The sequence below is a fragment of the Symsagittifera roscoffensis genome, chromosome 4, assembly GCF_963678635.1.
Source record: "Symsagittifera roscoffensis chromosome 4, txSymRosc1.1, whole genome shotgun sequence".
In the NCBI taxonomy this organism is placed as follows: Eukaryota; Metazoa; Xenacoelomorpha; order Acoela; family Convolutidae; genus Symsagittifera; species Symsagittifera roscoffensis.
The window spans coordinates 13,462,882-13,486,490 of NC_087065.1; the positions used below are offsets into that span (position 1 = coordinate 13,462,882).

Here is a 23,609-nt window from a genome sequence, read left to right on the forward strand (position 1 = left end):
ACCGAAAAAAGTGTCAAAAACATTAGATCCTAATAAAAAATTTCGAGTTCCCCTTTCCCTTAAAACACACACTCGCACGCAAGAAATCTTTTCTCATCAAAAGGCACATTATGAAGCCACTAAGGCGATGTAAATTGTACCGAAAACTGTTAAGCTGAAAAAAAGGACAAAAAAAGGGAAATCCGAAAATCGGTTTCAAAAAAAGTTGAAACTAATACAAAATATTTAGTTTCCCTCTCCCTCTCAAAAAGAAAATTTCAAGAAATCGAGTTGGAAAAATTACAATCAACATAAACAGCAAATTTTGAAAACACGGGATACGTAAAACAGTTTACTATTTGCAACACATCAAACTCAAAGGTGTTTACGATTTACAAGAGGGGTGGGATTTAAAGTGAGGTCTAAGAGGTGAAGGAGTCCAGGAATGAGTCCTGTGAACAAAGTTATTTACGGGAAAAGTCTTGTATAAAAAATTCTTGTTCCCGATTACATTACTCTTGCTTATTACAAGTGTAATCAAATTATCTCAATTTCAGAAAATTGGATTGATAAGTTTATTTTTATTCCCCTGTGAAACATTTGCACGTTCGTATTTTGTTCATGGACACTTAAAAATATATAGGATCCAATCGCAGCCTGATTTGCGTAAGTTTTTAACGGAAATAGCTTTGGTTTTCTCGTCAGCCAAAGTTTGCTGTGCACCTCTATTCAAAGCTCATAATTGAGATGAGGTTTTTACAGCTGGTTTTGCATTTAAGAATGCAACTCATATTTTTTCAAGTATAAAAAAGGTTCACACCAAAAAACAAGTATGAAGAAAGCATTTATTGAATTAACCCATGAAGTAATGCAGGTATTATTAACATCTAGAAACTAAATAATTGAGTTTGACGATAAGTGAGACTTTGATTAGACAGAGGGAATAATTCAAATGTGCAATGCAGTCAGCTTGGAAATCACATTGTGGTAACATAATTAAGTGATTTTTAAGGGCCAAATAACTCCAGTTGAATCTACGATTGAACTTTGTGAATTGAGTTAGGAAGCTATTTGACCCCGAAGCAATTTTGGTAAATTTTGCACGAACTTTTTGAAAGTTTTGTAGCTTAGCACTTGGTACTTTTATAATGCTGTGTAGCATGACAAGTAATAAATTGCATAATCCGAATTGTATTAGAGGGAGCACTGATCTACTGAGGCAAATCAATTGAATTGCTGAAAAATTGCGCAAACACTAAGAATTATTAGATACACGTACATGTAAATACACTAATTACTGATTAAAATTTCGTTAACTTTCCAAACTAAACACCAAACAATTGCGCAGCAAAATAAGATAGATGACTCAACTTAATCAATCTGTCGAGAGGTTACAACACTAATAGCAATGGTTTGATTTCGGAGCAAAAGCGATTACAATACACGGATCAATTGAGCAATCTCCCCCCCATCCTCGCGTGGGGGGGAGATAGCTCAATAGGTACTTGAGACATGTTTATAACCACTTGAAAATAGTTTGAATGGCATGAAATCATAAAACATATTTTCCAACGACTGTGGAAAGCCAAAATTTACAATATCAAAGTTCAAAAGTTTCATTTAGATTGAAAAAAGAATCAATAAAACAGGCATAAAAAGCGACTTTTTTCCTTTCTTAACATGACAAAAAGTTTTTGCGAACAATATTAAGGGGCTGCGGAGAACCGTTTTTCCTATTCAGATACAAGGCTAGAGCACAAACCCTGGTAAATCGCTTTCTTCGATGAGGCTATGGTCGCCTAGACAAAGTTTTGCAAAAAAAATTTTCATAAATTTCGATTTTTTTTTCAAAATTTTCTCGATACTCATATAAAAAAAACTTCAGTCGGTCAAATGATTGCGTGCTATAAACAAAACATCCATCTACTTCCGTTTGCTGACGTCTTTTTGAAGAGTTTATTTGTTTTTGCTGGGGGGGAGATAGCTCAATTGGTCATTACGGGGGGGAGATTGCTCAATTGATCCCAATACACTACTATCTTGCTTAGCAAAACTGATTCGGGAAACAATTCTGATGATAATGGAAAGATAGCTTAAGAAGTGAATAGAAGACATTCAAGGCGATGAAGGTCTCGATACATTGTTGAGGCCTTTGGCCTTTCACTAGGCAGAATGGTTCATTTAGCATACACACTTGTTCAAGCGATCACTAACTTAGTTGAAACAACAATTCGATTTTCACAGCGCCAAAAGAAGATTGTTATATTTTTATAACCAAATGTCTCCAAATACCAAGTAGATTACAGTTCATTAATATGCTTTGTTGGGAGTAGTAATTATAATTTACTATAAAACTAAAGGCAATTATGATGGAACTTATTTGGTTTGAAGCCGCAGCGGAGTATAATTTGACAGGAGTTAGCGACAAGAGAGTTCAAGGCATGGTGATACACTTACAGTTCAGCACTGCTCAAAATATTGATTATGATCTATTCCTTTATTGGGCCCAAAATTTGTTTTTGTTGTAAGTTATCATATTTTAATACTTGATCAAACTGATTGAATCTGATTGGCTGAAATTAATCAAAACCAAAAAGCTTCGGTGGGCCCATGTTTCCAGATTTGGGTCGTATAACGGAATAAATCCCTGATTCGAATTGAGTGAACCTGAGACAGAAAACGCAAACCCAAAGATAAAAAATACTATCTTTTTGTCTTCTTATTTTTGAAAAATCAGAAATTCAGTACAATTTTGGGCATTGACCTTGCAATGAATGGTTATTTTTCCCCATCAGCGGCTTTCGTGTTTGCGTTTACATCATCACTACTATCATTCAGACGAAAAAAGCAAAAAAAATCAAACAATTTTCTGTATTTTATTGGTAACTTGATCCTTTAGACTTTTTCAGTAACTCCAACTCAAGGTTGTAGGTCTAACATTGGGTAGTATTGTTAGTTACAGGAAGAAGCACCATTGAAAACAAAACTCAGCATTGCAACGCTCATCGATATCGACATACTACATTTAACATAAGATTAGACTAGAATAGAATACTCTGTGATAATTATTGACATGGCTAGTAAGTATCAAAATAGAATTAACAACAAAAGGCTACTACGGCTATATAAAAATCTAACATTAAACTCACACAGATTCAGTCAAAATCATCGGCAGGAATTTCAGGAAAAATCAACCGAGCTCTATTCAAACGCGTAAATCATGTTTTTGACTCGAATCTTAGCAATTAAGAGTTAGTTAAGCTAAATGATAAAGTTTTTGAAAGCAACCGAAGAATAATGAAATCCTGGTATTTGCTTCATAATTTGCAGTGAGTCAAAATTTGACACTTAATTAAGTTTGAAGTTTTTTTTCAAGTTTTGATTAACGATGGCTTCTTTGAAGATATCACATGCTTCAGATTTTCTTCACTCCTAGGGGAACGTGATTGATTTCGACCTGGAAACAGCAAACATACGTAGGTAACTGCAAATATAAAACATAGACAACAGACATTTGGAAAAGAGTCAATGAACGCAAAAAATCAAGAATAAAATTGAATTGTTTTTTTTGAAAACTTCACCTTTCGCACCTTAAAGGAAAATAAGTGGCCTTAAATCTTTTTTAAATTTGCCTCGAAGGTGGTTGTGGTTGATTTTGATGAAAGACACCGAGAAACACAATAAACAGTGTGAAAAAGGCATTGAAAAACAATATTCATCAAAAGTTAACTGTGCACACAACGAAGGACCTGAAAAAAACTGTTAAAAAATTTTAGACATAAAAAATCTTGAACTGTTCATTCTCCGTTTTTCACACCCCCCTTCACGGGCACAAATGCAATAAAAAATATTTTGGCCATCTAAACGACAAATCATGAGGCAAATAAACAAATATATTATCAGCCGAAACCATTCAAGCCAAAAAACAAAAGTGAAAAAAAAGAATCAGCAAAAAAAGAGAAAAAAAATAAGAGTTGTTTTGAAATCAACAACAAAAAGTCCATCAGAAAAGACATGCCAACTGATACATCTGCTTATGTTAAACTTTTTGTTAGCCCTAAGAAAGTCCGATATGATAAAACTTGCTAATCGCAAGCATAAAGAAAACATTTACCGACAATAAGAAAATTTTTTATTCCGTTGGGCAATCTGAAAATTAAAATCCACTTTCGAAACTGAAAATTCAATCACGTTTTTCGTGACCTTAACCTTTTTTGCTGTTCGATAGTGGAGTTTACCTTCCTTTCAGCAAAAGAAATGAACTGAACTTGAAAGAAATCAAAAGTGAAATCATCACGACCTATATAAGATTATTCACTATGTTCATTGACTCTTAAAAAGTTTCTTTTTTTGTCCTATGTTCATTGACTCTTAAAAAGTTTCTTTTTTTTTGTCAAATAGTGTTGTTGTTAGTTCGTGGTGTGATGAGAGAATTAATGAGAGTCTAGATCTTTGGCATATTGGATATTATAAGCCAATTAGGCCCATTCGATATCAGTTTTCTTCGGAAGATGTTTAAAAATTGCAACATTTTTTTTTAAAATTAAAAAAAAACAACCACCAGGCGCGAAAAAAACGTCGAAAACTTTTTTACGGGAGAATTTTTTTTTTTACCAAATTGATTTTCTGAGCTCTCCCAAATCACTATAAAGAGCCTATATTGACCAAATTTTGTGAGATGCAGGCAAGTTGTTTAAAAAAACAGGCAAAAAAAACGTTTTTATGCAATTTTAGAAAATGTTGACCAAAAAATTGCGTTTTTCGGCGCGCGCTCCTCCCTCAAAATTAGTATATATTCGCGCTGAAGGCACCTTAAAAAATTTTAAGGTCAGTCAGCCAAAAATGGATATCTTAAAATATTCAAAAGCTGGTACGAGAGCGACATGTTTGAAATCTTCCATTCGTCCTTTTCGTTTTGATCATTACAGAATTTCAACCGTTTTTAACACCTAAGGTTAAAGAAAATAATTAAACTTTTAGCTCACATTTAAGCAGAGTCTTTCCTGTCCGATCCAATTCCAAATGTCAATCACTACGCTTCAAGGGTAGATAGGAAAGATATTTCTATGTCGAATGTATCAATTGGACGAAAGTGTGTTTGAGCCAACGTGCGGTATCTTTGTTTGGTAAGAAGAGTTCTGATAAGGTAAGAGTCTGTGATTGGCTGACGGATGGATTGAGAAGATTTGGTAGGTTGGTTGTGTTTGTTTGCACTTTGTTTGGTTGTTGTTACAAGGCAGCTCTGTGTGATAAGTGTGTTGTACCGAGAGACAAAAAAAGAGCGAGTTATTCTGATGATTTATTCCAATGACCTTTTAGCAGATGAGCTCACAACGCAGAAATTACTGATAAGCGCGAGGCGAAATGATAACGTCGCACCCTCAAAGAAATTTAAACTTGAGAAAACCTTTATTGTCAACAATCATTACCAAGTAATCGTTGCTGGTTGAGCATTGGACATAGTTGGAATCTTGGAAGTTGATTTTGGAAAGGCTCAGTTGAGTTGATAAGATTCTCGGCCTCAATGTGGAAGATTGCACTTAAGATTTGTGGGGACAATTTTAATTAGAATTTCAAATTTGAGACTAAATTAGGAATTTTCAACTTTGAGGAGACTTGCAAAAGAAGACGTTTGTGATTTACTTGTTCCGTAATTTAAAACAGATAGGATATCTATTTTCGGTTGATTCGTGTTTGTTTGGCATTGTAGTAACTGATACTGCATCTTAAGATGGATTTATGGAGTTAGCACAATTGGTGCACCTTTCTTTTGGGGTCAGAAGGTAAGACAATCGAACGGATGAAATAAGTTTCTGATAAATTAACTTGTCGCTCGGAGACACGCTTTTAACCAGTCAAACAACGTCAATTGTAACGTATGTACTGGATCCCATTTCTTTGATTTTCGAAAGCCAAATCATAAATTGCGGAGAATAACTGAGTTATAATCGAAGCTAGTAGAATAAATTAGTAGGAGAAAATTAAATTCAATCTGATGAAAAAAGATGATGATTATGATGCACTGAAAGGATTGCAGAAGACCATTTAATTATTTCAATATTTTTTTGATTTCGTGTTTTTTTTTGGAAAAAGGAAGTAAACTTTGGGGAAGATAGTTGAGATAAGGATAATAGTGGAAACGCTTAACATTGTCTGGCAGGTAAATAGAAATATTGCAATAAAAAGTTATTAAAGTTTTTCATTAATTGGAATCTTTAAGTCGAGGATAAATTGTTGTCCACATTTAACGCTATATGCCGTCGAAGTTATGTAATCAAATGCATAACAACTTAATAAAGGGAATGTAACATAATAAATTGAAAATCAAGTTGAATAAAATACTTTGAATTGAGAGAAATCCATGGCCAGTTTTATTTTAGACCCTTTGAAGAATCGTGCTTTAAACAAGGTGATAAACTGTTTTTTGAAATCAACGCATGTACAGTTAAAGGTTTCAGTGTGCGTTTTTTAAGCATTGTTTTGAAAAAACTATATCAGGCAAGAAGCTAAATGAAATTTGACTTGGTAACTTTCAACAGTTTCGAAAAAGGTTGATATTCGTGACAGTTTGATATAATTATGTCATTTTCCAGAGAGAACTGCTTCTAGATCCGTGAAGGGATGTTTAGTCAATTGCTGTTTGGGTTAATTTTGGGCACGAGAAATGGGCAACTTATGGTTGATTTGGCCACATGGGGAGAAGGTAAAATTCGGGGAAGAAACCAAATAAAAGGCAGCAAAATGGCAACAAAGCGAAGAGCAAAATTGAAAGAAAAGCGTTTTGTAGTTTTGTTCGAAAGTAGCTCGCAAAATATCGCATAAAATTCTAATCCTGCTTCATTTCAAAAGGATTTTCTGCCGTGTCATTTTTATAAATCGGGAACTATCGATCTATCATCATCGTACACGGCTTCCGAAAATTCTTTTTTGGTTGCCTGAAATTTATTTTGACAGCGGTATTCGATATGTCCACCTCGAACAAGACAACGTCAATCATTTTTTTGTTGAGCCACGAAAAATTTTCTTCTGCGAACTTTCACTAGCATTTGATGACTACGCGATAAGCTACACAACTATTTAATTCTGGTCGGATTTATGTTGTAAGTGACATTTAAGCAACCGGTATCAAGTAACAGATATTGCAATTCAGTCAGTTAACCAGGAGATATTAAATTGATAACGAAAACTAATTAGGCCACGTAATTAACGAGATGTAACAGTTCAATCTACAAAAATAAAAGTAAGTTTAGCAATTTTGGAACATCTATAATAGCTAAGAACGGAAAGATTTTGGTTTTTCACATTTTATACTTTTTTTTCTTTTTGAAATTTTTTTTAGAAAATAAATTAATTGTAATTGCAGTAATTAAATTGAAAACTGCTTAAAAAATGTACGATGACTGTAAACTGTGGGCAACGTTTGAAGTGATTTGATAAAATTTTGGCTCATAACCTTGAAATCCGACAATTTGAATTTAACCATTTAGTCCAGATACAATTCTCGGATAGAACAGCACTGCTGTTTGTGGCTAAAACATGCACAAATTTTCTTCTCTTCCACGTTTATTAGTTCAAAAAGTCGAAGTAGAATATGTCAAAGGAAATTGAACCGAAAATTTTAGCGAAGTTAGGAAGACACATTTGTGAAAATTGCACTTTGCCTTTGACACTTGAGAATGCTGAGCTGAAGTGTTAAAGGCTTGGTTGGGTTGTCGATTTGCATTGGCTTCGAATAGCAGAAGGATTGAACTGGAAAGAAAGCCGATTTGCAAGAAAGCCGAAAGGTTTCCTCCAATTAGCAAGCAGTTAAGATAGGAACTAGTGATAAAGCACCATAGCAGAATAAAAATGTAATGTTAAATGATAAGTCTAGAACTGATATTACAATAAGAAAACCAACTACTACAGTAACAACAGACATAAAAATACTATCCTTTGTATCAAAAAAGGACAGCACGCATCTAGATTCCAAAAAAGTCCCCGGGCAACTGTTTATAAAAACCCGGAACATCGGTTAGCCTGCGTTCAGGACCAATCCAGAAAATAACTGATAAATTTACGATGGCGTCTAAAATGGAAGGCTGGATTGGTGAGGTAAGTCAATCCAATTTCTTTGAAGGTCAAGGTCACCGAAACGATTTATAATAGTTCAGTTTTTTAATGATGAAAGAAGACTCCGATGACATTGCAATTAACAAGTAATGAATGTTTGACCATGAATTGAATAAATGGTCTATCTTGTAATGCCATTTTCAGGTGAATAATTTTGTTTTCAAATAATTGACGGACTAATGCAGCTTTAAATATAGCAATACTGATCATATTGGAGAGCTTTTGGAAATGTAAGCAAGCTTTTTAAGTCCAGTGAAAACGACAGCCAGCGTATAATTCGGTTACTTAAAGTAAAAAAAAAGTGGACAAGATTCGGTTTCGAGATAGTAGATTCTATCGAGTAGAGATTAGCTCCATTCGATCAGCAGCAATACTAGAAGAACTAGTCGACGGATAATCATTTGCTGGCACCTCTTGATTGTGTTTCGATTATTGGCTAGTTTCGAAGGTGAAAACTGTCCAAATTAGTTTTACTTTGTGGCATCTTTTTTAGACGACGATCAGTCGATTACATGGCACCGGATCCGTTTCCACCCTGATCACCGGATGAGTGGTCACCAGATTGACCCCCCATGGATCCGAAGGGCATCATGCCGAGGGAAGAGGTATCGAAGGATCCACCGCTGGTTCCTCCTCCGCCTCCCATCAAGTTACCGCCTGGGTAGTTCCAGCCAGATCCCATCACTATAAAACAACATTTCTTGAGAATAAAAGACAGTGAAAGGTAGCGACAACATAAGTACGTCAAAGTAATCTTAGTATATTATAAACATTTTTACTTTCCGAACACTCATAGTCTCGTAAGATGTTTCCAGTAAGTTTATAAACTAAGTTTTACCATTCTGATTTCCATGACCACTGCTTCCACTCCTGTAACCTCCGGGTCCGAACCCATGTGGCATGTTGGGTCTCTGAGACGACATGCCAGACTGACTTCCGAAGCTATTCTGGTACCCTGTAGAGGACATACCTTGACCACGGATCCCTTGCTGCCACTTTGCACTGTTTCCCGAAGGACCCCCACCAATGGATCCCTGACCACTGAGCCCAGGAGATCCGTAGGGTCCAACATTCCATGACTTGCTGGAGCTACCAGGTCCCGGAGTCATTCTAGGTTGACCTCGCCACATGTCCGAAGCTCCACCCATGTCAAAACCAGAGCTTCCCTGGTTGTTCCAGTTAGGGGATTTCATGAAATTTCCCATTCCTCCTTGAGAATTTCCACCACCAACTGCCATTGCTTTCAGGCTCTCTTGCAATGTCATCACATCGTTCTGATTCACGGCGCTTTGCCAGGTGTTGACCGAAGCTGGAGTGGCATCTGGATCGTTGGCGTAGTCCTTAGTACCAGTCCATGGGTGACCAGGAATGAACTCTGGTATGTTGCTGGGCACAATCTTCGAGCCACTGTCTCCGCCTTTGTATCCACCTCCGAACGGCATTCCACCAAATACGCTCGGATTAGTCTAAAAAATTCAAATTTAAAACATTTTTTTTCTTCTGAATCGGATCTTTTCGACATCCTTCCGATGTGTCAGGCGATCAATAAGTTTATAAGGAATCGTCTATACTACGTCTGAAATAGAGGATTGCGCCCAAAAAACCAGTTTTGACTAACAATAGTTAAAAAACTTCCAAAATGGACAAAAACAGACGAATATTTCAAAAAACTTCAAAATCCGATTCTTCTCACAATTAAGCAAGATGCACCCATTACACACCTTCAAATAGTCAAACCAATCACCGCAATCACTGCTCTCCGTTTCCGCGTGGGAAATTCAAAACAAGGCGTCATCGCGTTCGGCTTCGCCAGCTATCGTGCAGTAGCACCGATCAAAATATCAGTTACTCTTCCAATAAATTATTTTTCTCTTGAAGATCCCTAAGTAAATTACTAGATCTACTCACCATGTCAAACACATTGTCTTCCATAGCAGAAGCGCTGCTCGGGTTCGAGCCGGAGTCTGGTGTTCCGATCCACTTGTTCAACCTGCTGCCGGAGCTTCCACCATTGCCCCCACTACCGATCAGTCCCGTGATGCCTGATCCTCCGATGAGACTAGCCGAAGTGTTATTAGAGGACTGCTGTTGAGGAGAGTGCATCTGCATTGCGCTTGCAGCCTGTGCTTGCACGTCCATAAATAACTTATTGCAGATTTGCTAAAACAAAGTTTCCAACAATTAGAAAACACATAAGCCAACAGGCAGTTGAAAAGAGTCATGAATGCAAGGAAACAGAAAAAAAGTGACTTGTTTTTACGAAAAAACTTCAACTTCAGAATTTCAAAGAAAAAAATAAAGCCCTTTGAATTTCAAGAAAAATTTGTGATCGTCACTTTTTTGATAAAATTAAACCAACTTGAGAAAACTGGATCAATCGGTAAAGTTTTCATTTCGCTGGGAAATCTGAAAACTTGTTTTCACTTTGGAAACTAGAAATCGATCACGTTTTTCGTGACCTTTACCCTTTTGCTTTTCGATAGTTGAGTTTGACTTCATTTTCACAATTGAATTGAAGAGAACTTTTTTCAAGTTCTCTTCAATTCAATTGTGAAAATCAAAACTCAAAGAGCAAATTTGATACACAGAGGCGAAGCTTCGCCTCGCAAACACTCGTGTGAAAATGAAAAAAAGCAGCTCTATAAAGTTCAATAATAAAAACTAGAAATAAGTCTGGAATTAGCAAAAACTCAGTTACTTCTGAAATTCGAACCTGCGACCTAGAGATTAAGCGTCTCGCACACTACCCACGCAGCCACGGAAGCTTAATTTACGCCATACACTAGCCACAACAAAAGCAGAAAACAGATGCTATGTAATTTCTAATGCTATACACTAGCCACAACAAAAGCAGAAAACAGATGCTATGTAATTTCTAATGCTAAAGTGAAATTTCCAAATAAGAAAACACTTTTATTTACGAGTTAGCTTAGAAAAAAATAAGGTTCGTAATAACACACTAAGTTGATCGCAAGTGTAAAAACTGAATCAATAAGTGGAGTTTTTATTTCGCTGGGAAATCTAAAAACTTAATTCCACTTTCAAAATTAGATTTTGATCACGTTTTTCGTTACCTTTACACTTTATCACAAATGAAATGAAGTGAACTTAAAAAGAAATCAAAAGTCAAACAGCAAAAAAAATCAAATTTTAGCGTGAAGAAATCTTAAGACTATTTCTGAAAAGCCATAATTCACTTTAATCATTTTGAACTAAATTAAATAAAAGCCGATGCGATTTTGATCCTTTTTCAACCAATTACAGAGCAGCATGCGTGAATTGCAATTATTCACACTCACATGACAACTTTGTTCTAGATTAATCTATATTCGAATTATGAAATTAGCATTCGAACGTCAACCTCGCGAATGAACGTTCGAACTATTGTTTCAACACTAGTATTAACTACGCTCATGACTCTTTATCAAATATTTCCTGAAAAGGGGTAGTTAATTTCAGTTGTTTTTATAAGTAGTGACGACAAAAAATAGATGCACGAAACTTCATATTTTTTATTTCTTGTTTACATCAGTTGTATTTTTGATGGAGTAGCACGCGATGTGCCTCAAAAACTGAATTACGCAAGGTTACAACTTACCTCTAGAGCGAGCAGATTGTGTTCGTAGCTCTTCATGCTCTGCAAGTGTTCGTGGTATGCCGCTTGCAATGACTGACTCCTGGGATTCTGTTGCACCTGGTTGCTTTTGAACTGGTGTTGTGCTCTCAGCTTCTGATAGGCAAACTTAGTTTGCGCATACTTCTGAAGACAGTCTCTATAGTGCACCGTTTGTCGAGTCTCGAGACCAAGTGAAAATATTCTCAGGTTGGTATTACTAGGCAACAATCCAGCTTTGCAAGCCAGTTCCAAATGATGCATTTGTTGCTGCTGCTGTTTCAAAGCATTCGCCTGTTGCTGTTGCTGCATCATCATGCTTCCAGTGTTTCCTCCCGGAATCATTGAGGAACCCGGCGCTGCTCCGGATGTACGTGCACTTCCTGTCTGGCCACCCATGAAAGAAGACTGCTGGTATTTTCCAGCAGGGTTGTGACTAGCACTGTTTCCAAAAATACTGTTCTGCATTTGGTTGTCACTGGAGTCTAGGATACCAGAAATAGGAAAATCCAAAGGTCCCGGACTGTCGGAAGAGGGGAACCCGCTCATGTTTGGACCCAAATTGGTTGGTCTCTGATGGGAGGCGACCATGCTGGCACCTCCTAATCCAGCGGAAGACTGTTGCTGATTACCCATCATTTGGCCACTAAGTGTCTTGGGCAGTTTGGACATGGCATTTGAAGAATTCTGCATGTTGGCCTGTGAAAAAAAAATGTCGACGATTACAATCATCGCACTTATAAGCATCCATTCTATCAGTATAACTGTACCTACTAGAAGACCCTCGCACCCGCACAAACTAACATTAACGATATAAATGAGCTTAAAGGTTTCTTTTTAGTCAAACTTGAAGCTTTCCAAATATCTTCCGTTGAATGAGTTAAACAAAACACAACATCCTGACTTTGCTTCTCGCATATCAGAGAATTTGTTCCTCGATCAAAATTGAATTTACTAATATCAACTGACCTTGAACAGTTCATCACTGACAGCATCCAGTGGACTGGGGGAGGGAACTCTTGAACTGTGGAGGCTGTGCTGATGCAATCCTCCTCCTCCATTTCCTCCCCGCATGCTCTCCGAGATGAGGGATCCCTTGTCTGAGTTGTCTAGGTTCCACATATCCGAGGAGAGTCCTCGGTTCACTGAGTGCGAGTCCCAGGAGTCGCCACCTCCGATGTCTGTCGACTGAAATGAAAGCACAAACATAGAGATACCCATCATTATAGGGCCATCATAAACCCACAACAGCACCGCACTTTTCAACGTTCCCATTCCAACCATGCAGGTAAGAAGTAAAAACCTGTAATTTAATCAGCAATCAACTTACTCAGAGTACTTTAAGACTTGTCTCATTAAAATACAGAAAACTAAATACTTGAAACCCATTCATACCTTGCTAGTCCAAACCGCATTGCTCGAGCTTGGCAGAGTTGGCAGCGGCACTGTAGTTATTGCAGCCGCTATCTCTCCCGCCGCTGCAGCTGTATCCAGGGGCCAAGAAGCACCTCCGCCCATTCCGCTCTGATTTCCAGCCTGACCACCAGTACCATTTCCACTTTTGTCGCCACCAGGGAGCTGGTTCGATCCCGGTGCTCCTCCAATGACAGACGCAGGGGATTTGAGGGGTTTGTCCCATGCATTCGGGGATGGCAGCGAGGCCCCGGTCGGCCCTGGTTGCTGTTGGTTGGGGTGTGGAGGGGCTACACTGACTGAGACTGGGCCTGTGATTGCTTGTTGAGTAGATTGGTTGGATTGCGATGGTTGGCTGTTGAACTGGTTGCCTCCAGGTGCGACAGAGTGAGAACCTTGTGACATGGCGTCGTACCCTAAACAGTTCCAAATAGGACCACTTTTCAACACCAGGAGCATCATGCGTCACTCTTTTTCCAAACACTTCATATATCTAGAAAGCCTGTGCAGACATAACATGAGACAAGACCTACAATTCACCCCATCTCACAAACTCAAAGAAACGTGATTAATTTTGACTGACCTTGTGGCGAGTGCCAAGGTGCCCCAGAAGACTGCTGCTTCCAGGCAGAGGTTCCCGCCTCGTCCCCAGGCCCTCCCAACATCTGACTGCTGCTGTTTCTGTGCATGCCTCCAACAGCGCTTCTCATATTATCCGTACCTTGCGGTGAGCCCCAACCGTCTCCAGCTTTTGAGGTAGGCGAGACGAGAGACACCGAGTTGTTACCTGCCGACTTCGACATGGCCGGGAAGCTTGTCGGATCGCTCAGCGAAGTCGGTGACTCCGGATTATCCGAATGAGTTTTGTCCGACGAAATACTTTCTGATCTGTTGAATGTGTTCATAGTTTCATCCCAAGGTACATCTTGACTGACAGATATCTTTCCCCAGCCCTCGTGAGTGTTAATGAGTCTTTCCAACAGCAATCGTTTTTCACTGTCACTCATTTCCTCTACACTTTGGAACGAGGGAATCTTCATTTTTCCTCCCATGTTTTTGTCTTCTGCATGTCCTCTAGATTGCAAGAACATAGCCCATAGTCTGGTGCCTTTCGGGTCCGAATCCATGTCTTTTCCTTGCTTGTCTTCTGGTTCCCATATGCCGATGTTTGTGAACGAGTCACCTTGCGGGTCCGAGCTGGCTCCCGCGCTTCCAGGAGTTGCAACAATATTCGAGGCAGGAGTTGCTGAAGGAATCGGTCTGACACTTCCCGCACTTTCTCTCTCGTTTGGAGGGGCTCCACCTTCACTCCCCACTCCCGGGATGTTCCAGATATTGCTTGGATTGACCTTGGATTGCGATGCGGCAGTTGTGCCACCTGTTTGTGGGTAAATGGAAGATCCGGGAGCTGTGCCACTGGCTCCGTTGCTCGAGCCAGCGGGTGTTCCTGCGTCGCCCCATGCTCCTATTGGTCTCGAGTTCACACCGGGTGCAAGACTGAATCCATTGCCATTGCGTGGGCGATCCCAACCACCTGCCGTTTGTCGCCCATTTCCTAAAACAAAATTAGGCAGTTGAAATAAAAGTTTAGAAAAAAACAGCCTTTTCTCTCTTTTTTTTTTCGATCACAAAGGGACCTTGAGCTTCAGAAAATAGGTTCAACTTTCGACCAAAAAAGTTAGCCTCAAACTCTTTCAATTTCAAGAAAAATTGATGATTGACAACTCAATTTGACAAAACTGAATGAACAGGAAAAGTTTTTATTCCTCTAGGAAATCTGAAAAATAAAAACCACTTTCGAAATTAGACGTTGATCACGTTTTTCGTGACCTTTACACTTTCTGTTCGATAGTGAAGTTTGCCTTCTTTTTAACAAAGGAAATGAGCCGAGCTTACAACACAGAAACACAGATACGAAGCAGAGCTTTAAATTAAAATTTTAAACTTTGAAATCGTGTAACACATACTACCTGAATCAATCAGTTTTTCCATAAAGTAACTAAGACCACAAATCATAAGTTGAAACAATTCAGAAAAAGTAAAGCTTTTAAGCGAAAAAAAACAAAGGAAAAGAGGGCTATTAAAACATAGGTCGTCAGGGCTATTAATTTTATAAAGTACAGGAGTAAATCAAAAACACTTGCACCTAAAATGGAAATTGTTGAAAACACAAAATACCCCGATGTGGTAACTAAGCCAATAAAATATACGTAGCCAAACGAAACTCCGACAATATTTTTCCGAAAAAACTTCCCATTTCACACTAACGGAAAAAACAAGGTCCAGCCGTATCCGAAACCCAGATCTTAGGATACAAAACCGCGTTACCTCTGAACCACGTAGGTAGGAGTCTCAAAGCTGTTAAGGTTCACTAATAAAGCAACTTCACAATTTCTTACAGAAGGGTAAGAAAAGTAGTTTCGGGGAAAAAAGTCTAGATTCAGAATAAAAAAAACACATGCGCTCGCAAGGGTAAATACTAAAGTAAGCAATGGAATGAATGTTCCGAAGCGGAAACAAAGCCGACAATCTTTGAGCAGACATCAAATGAACCGAAAAATTTTTTTTCTTAAGTTACGAGTCCCATATGAAATTACTAAGTGCAACACTTACAACTTCCTTGAAACTTACTTACAGCACAAGAATAAGCCATGATGTGGCAATTAAGACGACAGAAGTTGAACAGACAAAAAAGTTCGATAATTCAATTTTGACCGGAAAAACATTTTCAATTTCATACGTTTTGGAAAAAAAGGTCAGGCCGGGACTCAAACACCAAACTTTAAGATGCACAGGCAACTGCGTTACCTCTGGGCCAAGTGAGAAGGATTCTGGAAACTGTGAAGGTTCAATAAAAAAGCGAGTTGAATTTCTTGTCAGGAAAGTTCTCTACAGAAGGTCTAGCTCTCGATTACAAGACACTTGCTCTCGCAAAAGTTAAGAAATATAAAAACAAACTAGGGAAAATCAAATGGCAGCGTAAGCAAATTTGAAGATTTTAACTGGAAAAATGAAAAAAAAAAGTCATCATGATCTGTTTAAGAGTCTTCAGTACCATCATCGACTTGTTTAAAATTGATTACTTTTTTGCACTTGAACTTTTGAATTCAGAGCAAGAACGCTAAAATCAAGTACAACAAAGCAAGTATCAAATAAATTATCAATTTGTAGCATTTTTAGGCGTAATTTGATCTGTTTTCGAAAAAGTTAATGTTTAAGAGTTGCATCCCAGCGGCAGCAGCTCCACCTACAACTCTAACCCCATGCTGACACAGAGTTTTCAAAAACTTTCAATATACAATCCCAGTGTCAGTTAAAACATCAAATAAGTTCTGGGTTCAATTGCAAATGAGAAAACGTCTAGATATCCACCGCTTTTGATTTTGTCTACTTAATTGCTATATTTGTTTTTTAAGGGCACATCTCAGTTTGGCAGTTTTCATTCCGCTGGAAACCTACAAATTAAATCGTTCATTTTTTTGCGCCATTTACACGTTCGTATTTGGAGAGTGCTATTTACGTCATTTTCAGCAGATGAATTTAAATTGAACTCAAAAAGTGCATATATACCTAAGTGCATTCATAAGACTTTTCCTGAAAAAAAAAAAATCCGCAAGACCTATAAAAGAGTCTTCACTGCGTTCATTACTCTTAGTCACAGTGTAAACAAGGATAGCCGGCTACTCTGCAAGTAGCTCAGAATGTTCCGAACATAGTAGTTTTTCGTGCGTGGTGTCATAAAATGACTAGAAAAACAAAAATGATAAAAAGTTTTTTTTTTAATTTTTGACATTTTTGTTCCCAAAAGAAATACCCAAAAAAAGTTAGACGAGTAGGCTACGTTTTTACCGCTTAAATTAAGCTATTAAAATAAACTATTGTAAGCCTGCTAGCTCACTCGAAACTAGACAAAAAATCAAATATGTTACACCAGTTTTTCTCGACAGTGAGAAAACTTTTCAAAATTTATTTATGTCCTTCGAATCACGACTAAAAGGGCTTTAAATGATATATCACTCAATTCTCTCCGATGCTTATTTGTGGTAACTGATTATGCGTGGAAAAAAAACGAAACACAACCGACTACAAAGTTCTTCCCCATTTTTCAGAAACATGAAAAAGAAAAAGCTGCGTAACTTGTTTGAGGGTCCTTCAACTTTTCGCGAATAAATGGTCTTAACGGTGAGTTTCCCAGAGCTCAGCCAGAGCCTGCAATGATACTGTTTTTTAGCAATTAAAATAAGCCTTAAACATTTTCGGTCTGGTTTGTTCCTCATAATTCGAACTCAAAATTCAGACCAAGAACGCTAAAAGCGAAATATGAACCAAAAACATTGAAGATTCTTTTTAATTGCTTAAAAAGAGGATCCTTACAGACTCTAAATGAGCAGCCCAGCGTTAAAACCAATTATTCGCGAAGGGTTAAGGACCCTTGAACAGTTTATACGACTCAAATTAATTTTTTGGCACAATTGCGATAGAAAGGTCCCTGAAAAAGCCAAATTGAGAGGAAAGCCAATACATACGCATTAAGAACAAATGCAGCAATTAAGTTAGCAAATTGAAGAACAGTGGTTATCGAAACAATTTTTCAAATGTAACTGAACCCACTTTGTTTACTTGAACATATCGATGTTCTAAGCAACACAGAGACAGCATATGAAATATAGCCAAGAGGCAGTTGGAAAAAACTCATGAACGCACAGCAACAGAAAGGATAGTGGCTTGTTTTTTGAAAAACTTTCGAATTTTCAAACAAAAATTTATGATTGACACTTTTTTTGATAAAATTAACTCCATTTGAGAAAACTGAGTCAAAAGGTAACTTCCGCTGGGAAATCTGAAAATTAAAATCCCCTTTCGAAACTAGAAGCCGACCACGTTGATCTTGACCTTATAGGTTTTTGCTATGCGATCATGGAGTTTGCCTTTGCCTTAACAAAAGAAATGAATTGAACTTAAAAAGAAATCAAAAGTCAAACAGAGCAAAATTAAATTTTAGCAAGAACAATTTTCAAAAATTTTTTCGGATAAAAACAACGAAAAAATTACCAAGACCTATATAAAGAGTATTTACTAAGTCCATGACTCTTAAAAATTTTGAAGATTCTGTGTCAGTAGCGGGATTAGAGGTGGAGAGGGCAGCTGCTGTCTAATTCGATAAGATCTTACCCAAAGGGCCCTCGCTGCGACTATTTAGCGAGTCGACCAGCTATTTAATTTTTCTAAGGGTGACTCTGGCGCCAATATGTACCTATTTTGAGGAAGGACTGAACTAAAAACGCGATTTTTGGAACAGCCTTATAAAGAGAGCCCAAAAAATAATTTTGGCTCAATTTAGCAAAAGTTTGCCGTCAGCGCAGAAAATTTGACCCAAATTTGGTCTTATTGTCATTTTAGATCTCAAAAATCAAGTTTGGTAACTTGACGGAAACTCGAAAAAAAGTTTTTCGTGACACATTTATCTTAATCGTACCATTTTTTCAATGCAAGGCTATAAAGTTTGTTCTATTTTTTGAGACCGGTGGCGAAGTCTTGGCTTTCAGATCGAAAAGTCAGAGGTTCGAGGCCCGTCATAATCCGTGCCCGTTCCTCAAGGGTGAGGCAACTCTACCTAGCCCGGAATAGTAAACAAAAAATTGTATGATGGACAACCAGGGGCACATCTTTATCTTTACCCTCTGGATAAAACGTCTTTAATAATTAATCAGTCCGATATCTGTTTAACTGACCTGTACAAAGTGGAAACTCTTACCGCCAGTTAAATCTAGTTTAATTTTCTCTGAATCAACCAACCTCCTCTGCCCATGTTAGATCCTCCATTAGCTCCCCAATTTGAGTTGTGAGGGGTGCCACCTGCGTTGCCGTGACCTCCCGAGGAGCCTCCAGAGTTGCCTCCTCCACCACCTCCTCCGCCCCATATGTTGCGGCTGCCACCGCTCCCCGAGTTACCTTGGAACGGAGCAAAGGCTGAAGAATGAGACGAGTTGTTATACATTGAGTTGTCTTTTAAGTTCTGGTTGCTATTGCAACGTGGCTTCCTAAGAGACTCTTGATCAGTGGAACTGTTACTAACAAGTGAATCCGCTAAATTGTAAGAAGGGTGTGAGATAAAATCCAACATAAATAAGTATCTTTTTAAACAATATTGCAACGTTTCATTCTGAAATTCAAAATAAAATTTTAAAATTTAAGGACATTATAATTGTGAAATTAAATAAAGTAACAGTTTTTGCTGATATAAAAACTTGATTACACACGCTTCGTGAAGAAATTAAATTGCTATGCGTAGATTTAATAAATAAAGTGAGCTAACTTCAGCAAAAAGTAATACAACTTGCAATTTGAAGTCTATATCTAGACATGGCGGCTTTTATAACCAGCAAGTTGGCCAAAATAGAATTACAAAATTAATTAAAGATAGTGATTCTCAAATGTTTGCTCCGAAGTCAATTCGAATAAAAGTATAATATGGTAGAATATTCAATCAAGCAACTATGAACTCTCTTAGCCATATAGAAAAATTAAATATCCCGTTTAGTTAGCTTAGATTTGAAAAGTTCATTCGATTCAAACTTGCTGAAATGTTCAATCTTGAAACTAACTGAAGAAATGTCTTGACTTGAGTTTGTTTGAGCCTCAACTGATATAGGGGAAATTTATATATTAACTTATGCTGTAATGCAACAATGAAAAGCACATCTATATAAATAAATCAAACTTGATAAATATGCTGAGCGTCAGCACCATCGTAACCTCATGACTTTGGCGTCACGAGGTTAACATTACATAACTTCGATCTTGACTGAAGATTTCAACATAAATAAAGTCTGCAGGAAAGTTTTGTTTGGCTTAGCAAAACAGTCCTGGTTTATATTGAAACAAACCTGAATTCATGAAGCGTTCAGAATCGTTCACTCAAATATACGACGTAATCGCAGTTATCAATCATCTACCATAAAACGCTACAAAACTTGAGTTATATCTATTATTTTTAAGCAAGAAAGCAATGAAAATAGTTGATAAAATTAATCTAAAGAAAAACAGAAAGGCTGTTGGTAACACAATGGCTTTAAGAGCAATGAAAATATATGGGCATTGTGCATCAGAATACTGTTGTAATTCATTCAGACAATGGAAAGCAAAATGTGAGAAAAAGTCTCTTATGGCCGACATTTAGAATTGGAGCAGCACTTCAGATCTTCGCTGAAAGTCTGAAGAAATTAAACACATGTACAAAGTATTTCGTTTTTTTTTTTAGATGGAACTACTTTCAACTTTTTTCTATTAAATCTGTCTACAGTGACAGTCTACCATGTCTGTTTTTAAAACTAAAATACTATTCAACAGTATGGATACGTATCTGAATAACTGTTTGTAGGCTAGACTTATCACTTGCACAAGATATTATCTAAAAAGTTTTTAAGACAAAAACTGAATAACAGTACTGCAACTACCATTTTAACTATCTTGTCATAAGATCATAAAAACTGTATAACCAAGTAGGAACCGTTATTTTCTAGTAGATTTTGCGAGTTGACATTACCAGCGAGTGAATACTAGACAGCATGCACAAGGCATAATGCCAACACCAGCTTAAAAGATTAGGTTTAAAGATAAAATATATTATGAGAGGCAAGTGGCGGGAATCTATGATTAGCAACAAAAGCAGACCATTTAATGAAGCTAAATGATTCCTAAATAATTAAGTTAAGAACATCGTGTTATGAAAAATCAAAAACAACACACTCAAAAAATTCAGTAATATGCAGTTCGCCAATTGTTACTAGTAGGTACTGGCGCTTTTTCAAACAAAAGCAGATTATTCAATGAAGCTAGAAGAATAAAAAATAATCGATGGGAGAACATCATTACCTCGATTTCAGAAATACCGAAAGCATAATGCTCGACACATGATTGGTACCATAGAGTTCTCCAATTGTTATCAAAGCAAGTAGAGGGTACATTTTAACGAATACAAAACCAGATTCATTGATGCTAAAAGAACCCTAAATAATCGACGTAACATCATCATCACTTCGAAATAAGATAAATCAAACACGACATGCTCGAAAGTTTCATTACCAAATTGTTAACATAGGAAAGTGCAACGGAACTAGTTTTTTTTTAAATATAAGCAGATTTAATGATGCTAGCTGAACCATAATTAATCGATGGAAGAGGATCGCCTTTTCGAGTTCAGAAAAATCGAAAGCATAAAACTCGATAAAATGTTGGTACCATAAAAATCGCCAATTGTTATCAAAGCAAGTGAGTGGAGGGTACCTAATGCTTGGAACAAAAAAACTTATTAATGGTACAAAAATTCTTAATAGTTGTAGGAGCATCATCACTTTGACTTGAAAAAAATCAATTGCAAAATGGTCTACAGTTTCCGTAGCCAATAATTTGCAAATTGTTAACATAGGCAAGTGGACATTACCCAGATTTTCAAACAACAGCAGATTTATTGATATAGACCAACCACTATTGATTGATGGAAAAGTATTATCACGATGAAAGGGGATTATGAAAGGCGAATTTAGAAAAATCAACGAATAACGCTCGACGAAATGTTTGATACCATATAGATAAATAATTATTAAAGGCGGGTAGAGCATCATAATATCGAGCTATGAAGACTCGAATATGATAGGCTCAAAACAATGTCGTAACTATATAGTTTGCCAATTGCTTTCAATGGCAAGTGGACAGTACCTGTGAATTGAAAGAAAATCAGATTATTCATTAATGCAAGATGACACCTTAATGCGCGATGAAAAATCATCGTCTCTTCGAGCTCAGAAAAACCAAGACCGACATGCTCGTCACAAAATTGCTACCATATGGTTCGAAATTTATTACATAGACAAGTGGAGGGTACCAGTTTTTCAAGCAGTGATAGAAATTTTTATGATGCTAGATCAATGATAGTAATCAATGAAAGCGTATCATCACTTCGAGTTGCAACAAAACGAAAACGTCATGCTCGACACAAAGTTGGTACCGAATAGTTCGAAAAGTGTCAACATGGACAAATGGCGGGTACCAGTTTTTTCAAATAAAGTCAGATTAGTCAACGATTCTAGATAAGTTTAAAAAATAGTCACAGGAATAGCAACATCACTTCGAGTTATTAACAATCTATTATGAAATGATCGAAATGATATAGTACTATATAGTTCGCCAATGGTACCGGAGAAATGAAACAAACATACCTTATTAATGATGCTACATGCGTTTTAAAAAATCAAAGAAAGAACATAATCACTTCAACTTTATGAAAAAACGAAAACGACAAGCTACACAAAATGTCAATACCATATAGCTCTCCAACTGTTACGAAAGGCAGATGGAGGGTACCAGTTTTTCAAACAAAGATGGATTATTTTAAGATGCTAGATAATTTAAGAAAAATAGGGAAATAGAATCATCACTTCCATATATTAAATATCTGTTATGACATGCTCAATAAGAATTCCGCATAAAATAGTTCACCAATTCGTTTAGAGTCAAGTGGACGGTACCGGTTTTTGAAACAAAGATAGATAAATTTATGGCGATATATCAATGATAGAAATCAATAAAAAAGTATAAACACTTCGATTTATTATCCAACGAGTACGACATGCTCGACAAAACATTGGTACCTTTTAATTCGCCCACAAACAACATAAGTAAAAGGAGGGTACAATTTTTTTCTCCATAAAAAATCAGATTTGACAACGATACTAGATAAGTAAAAATATATCGCTGGAAGAGTATCATCACTTCGAGTTATCAACAATCGATTCCGATATGCTCGATATAATATCGGTTCCACATAGTTCGCCTATTGTTAACATAGGCAAGTGGAAGATACCGGTTTTTCAAACAAAGATTATTTCATGATGCTAGATCAACCAAAGTATTCAGTAAAAGAGCATCATCAGTTCGAGTTACTAACTACTGAGTACGAACGACATGCTCGACATAAAATTGGTAACATATAGTTCGCCCATTGTTACCATTGGCAAGTGGAGGGTACCAGAGATAGAAAACAAAAACTTTTTTTTTGTGATGCTAGATGAAATTTAAATAATCAAAGAAAGTGCATCATCACTTCAAGTTATGAAAAATCATGTACCACAGTCTTGACACAACTTCAATACCAAATAGTTCGACAATTGGTAACAAAAGCAAGTGGATGGTACCAGTTTTTCAAACAAAGAATCTTTTATGATGCTAGATCAACCAAAGTAGTAGATGAAACAGCATTATCACTTCGAGTTATTAAAAAAAGAGTGAGACATGCTCGGCATAAAATTGACAACATATAATTCGCTCATTATTAACATAAAATGAAGGGTACCGTTTTTTCAAACAAATACTAGCGTGTAGCGCACCTCCGGTGCTTCGAATTTTTAACAACTCATAAAAGCAGCATATATTGGAAATAAGATATGCATCCTTTAAGAGTAAGATGACAGCACTAAATTACAGAGTTCAAAAT

At 37.0% G+C, this 23,609-nt stretch overlaps 1 protein-coding gene across 2 annotated transcripts in view; it reads right to left on the bottom strand.

The window, feature by feature from the left end:
- Positions 1 to 1,957: 1,957 nt before the first annotated feature.
- Positions 1,958 to 23,609, bottom strand: part of LOC134845237 (AT-rich interactive domain-containing protein 1B-like) — a 93,550-nt gene continuing 71,898 nt past the window's right edge. Inside the window, exons 2-10 of one of the 2 annotated variants that reach the window (XM_063862154.1) lie at positions 18,914 to 19,069; positions 13,701 to 14,672; positions 13,100 to 13,533; positions 12,674 to 12,892; positions 11,690 to 12,403; positions 10,000 to 10,251; positions 8,930 to 9,557; positions 4,965 to 8,775; positions 1,958 to 3,436 (exon numbers count right to left, since the gene is read on the bottom strand). In XM_063862154.1, the coding sequence (XP_063718224.1) occupies positions 8,600 to 8,775; positions 8,930 to 9,557; positions 10,000 to 10,251; positions 11,690 to 12,403; positions 12,674 to 12,892; positions 13,100 to 13,533; positions 13,701 to 14,672; positions 18,914 to 19,069 (3,551 nt within the window). In that variant the 3' untranslated portion in view covers positions 1,958 to 3,436; positions 4,965 to 8,599. Of the gene's footprint in view, positions 3,437 to 4,964; positions 8,776 to 8,929; positions 9,558 to 9,999; positions 10,252 to 11,689; positions 12,404 to 12,673; positions 12,893 to 13,099; positions 13,534 to 13,700; positions 14,673 to 18,913; positions 20,433 to 23,609 lie in introns of those variants that run through there. The other variant, XM_063862153.1, reaches the window with a different exon arrangement.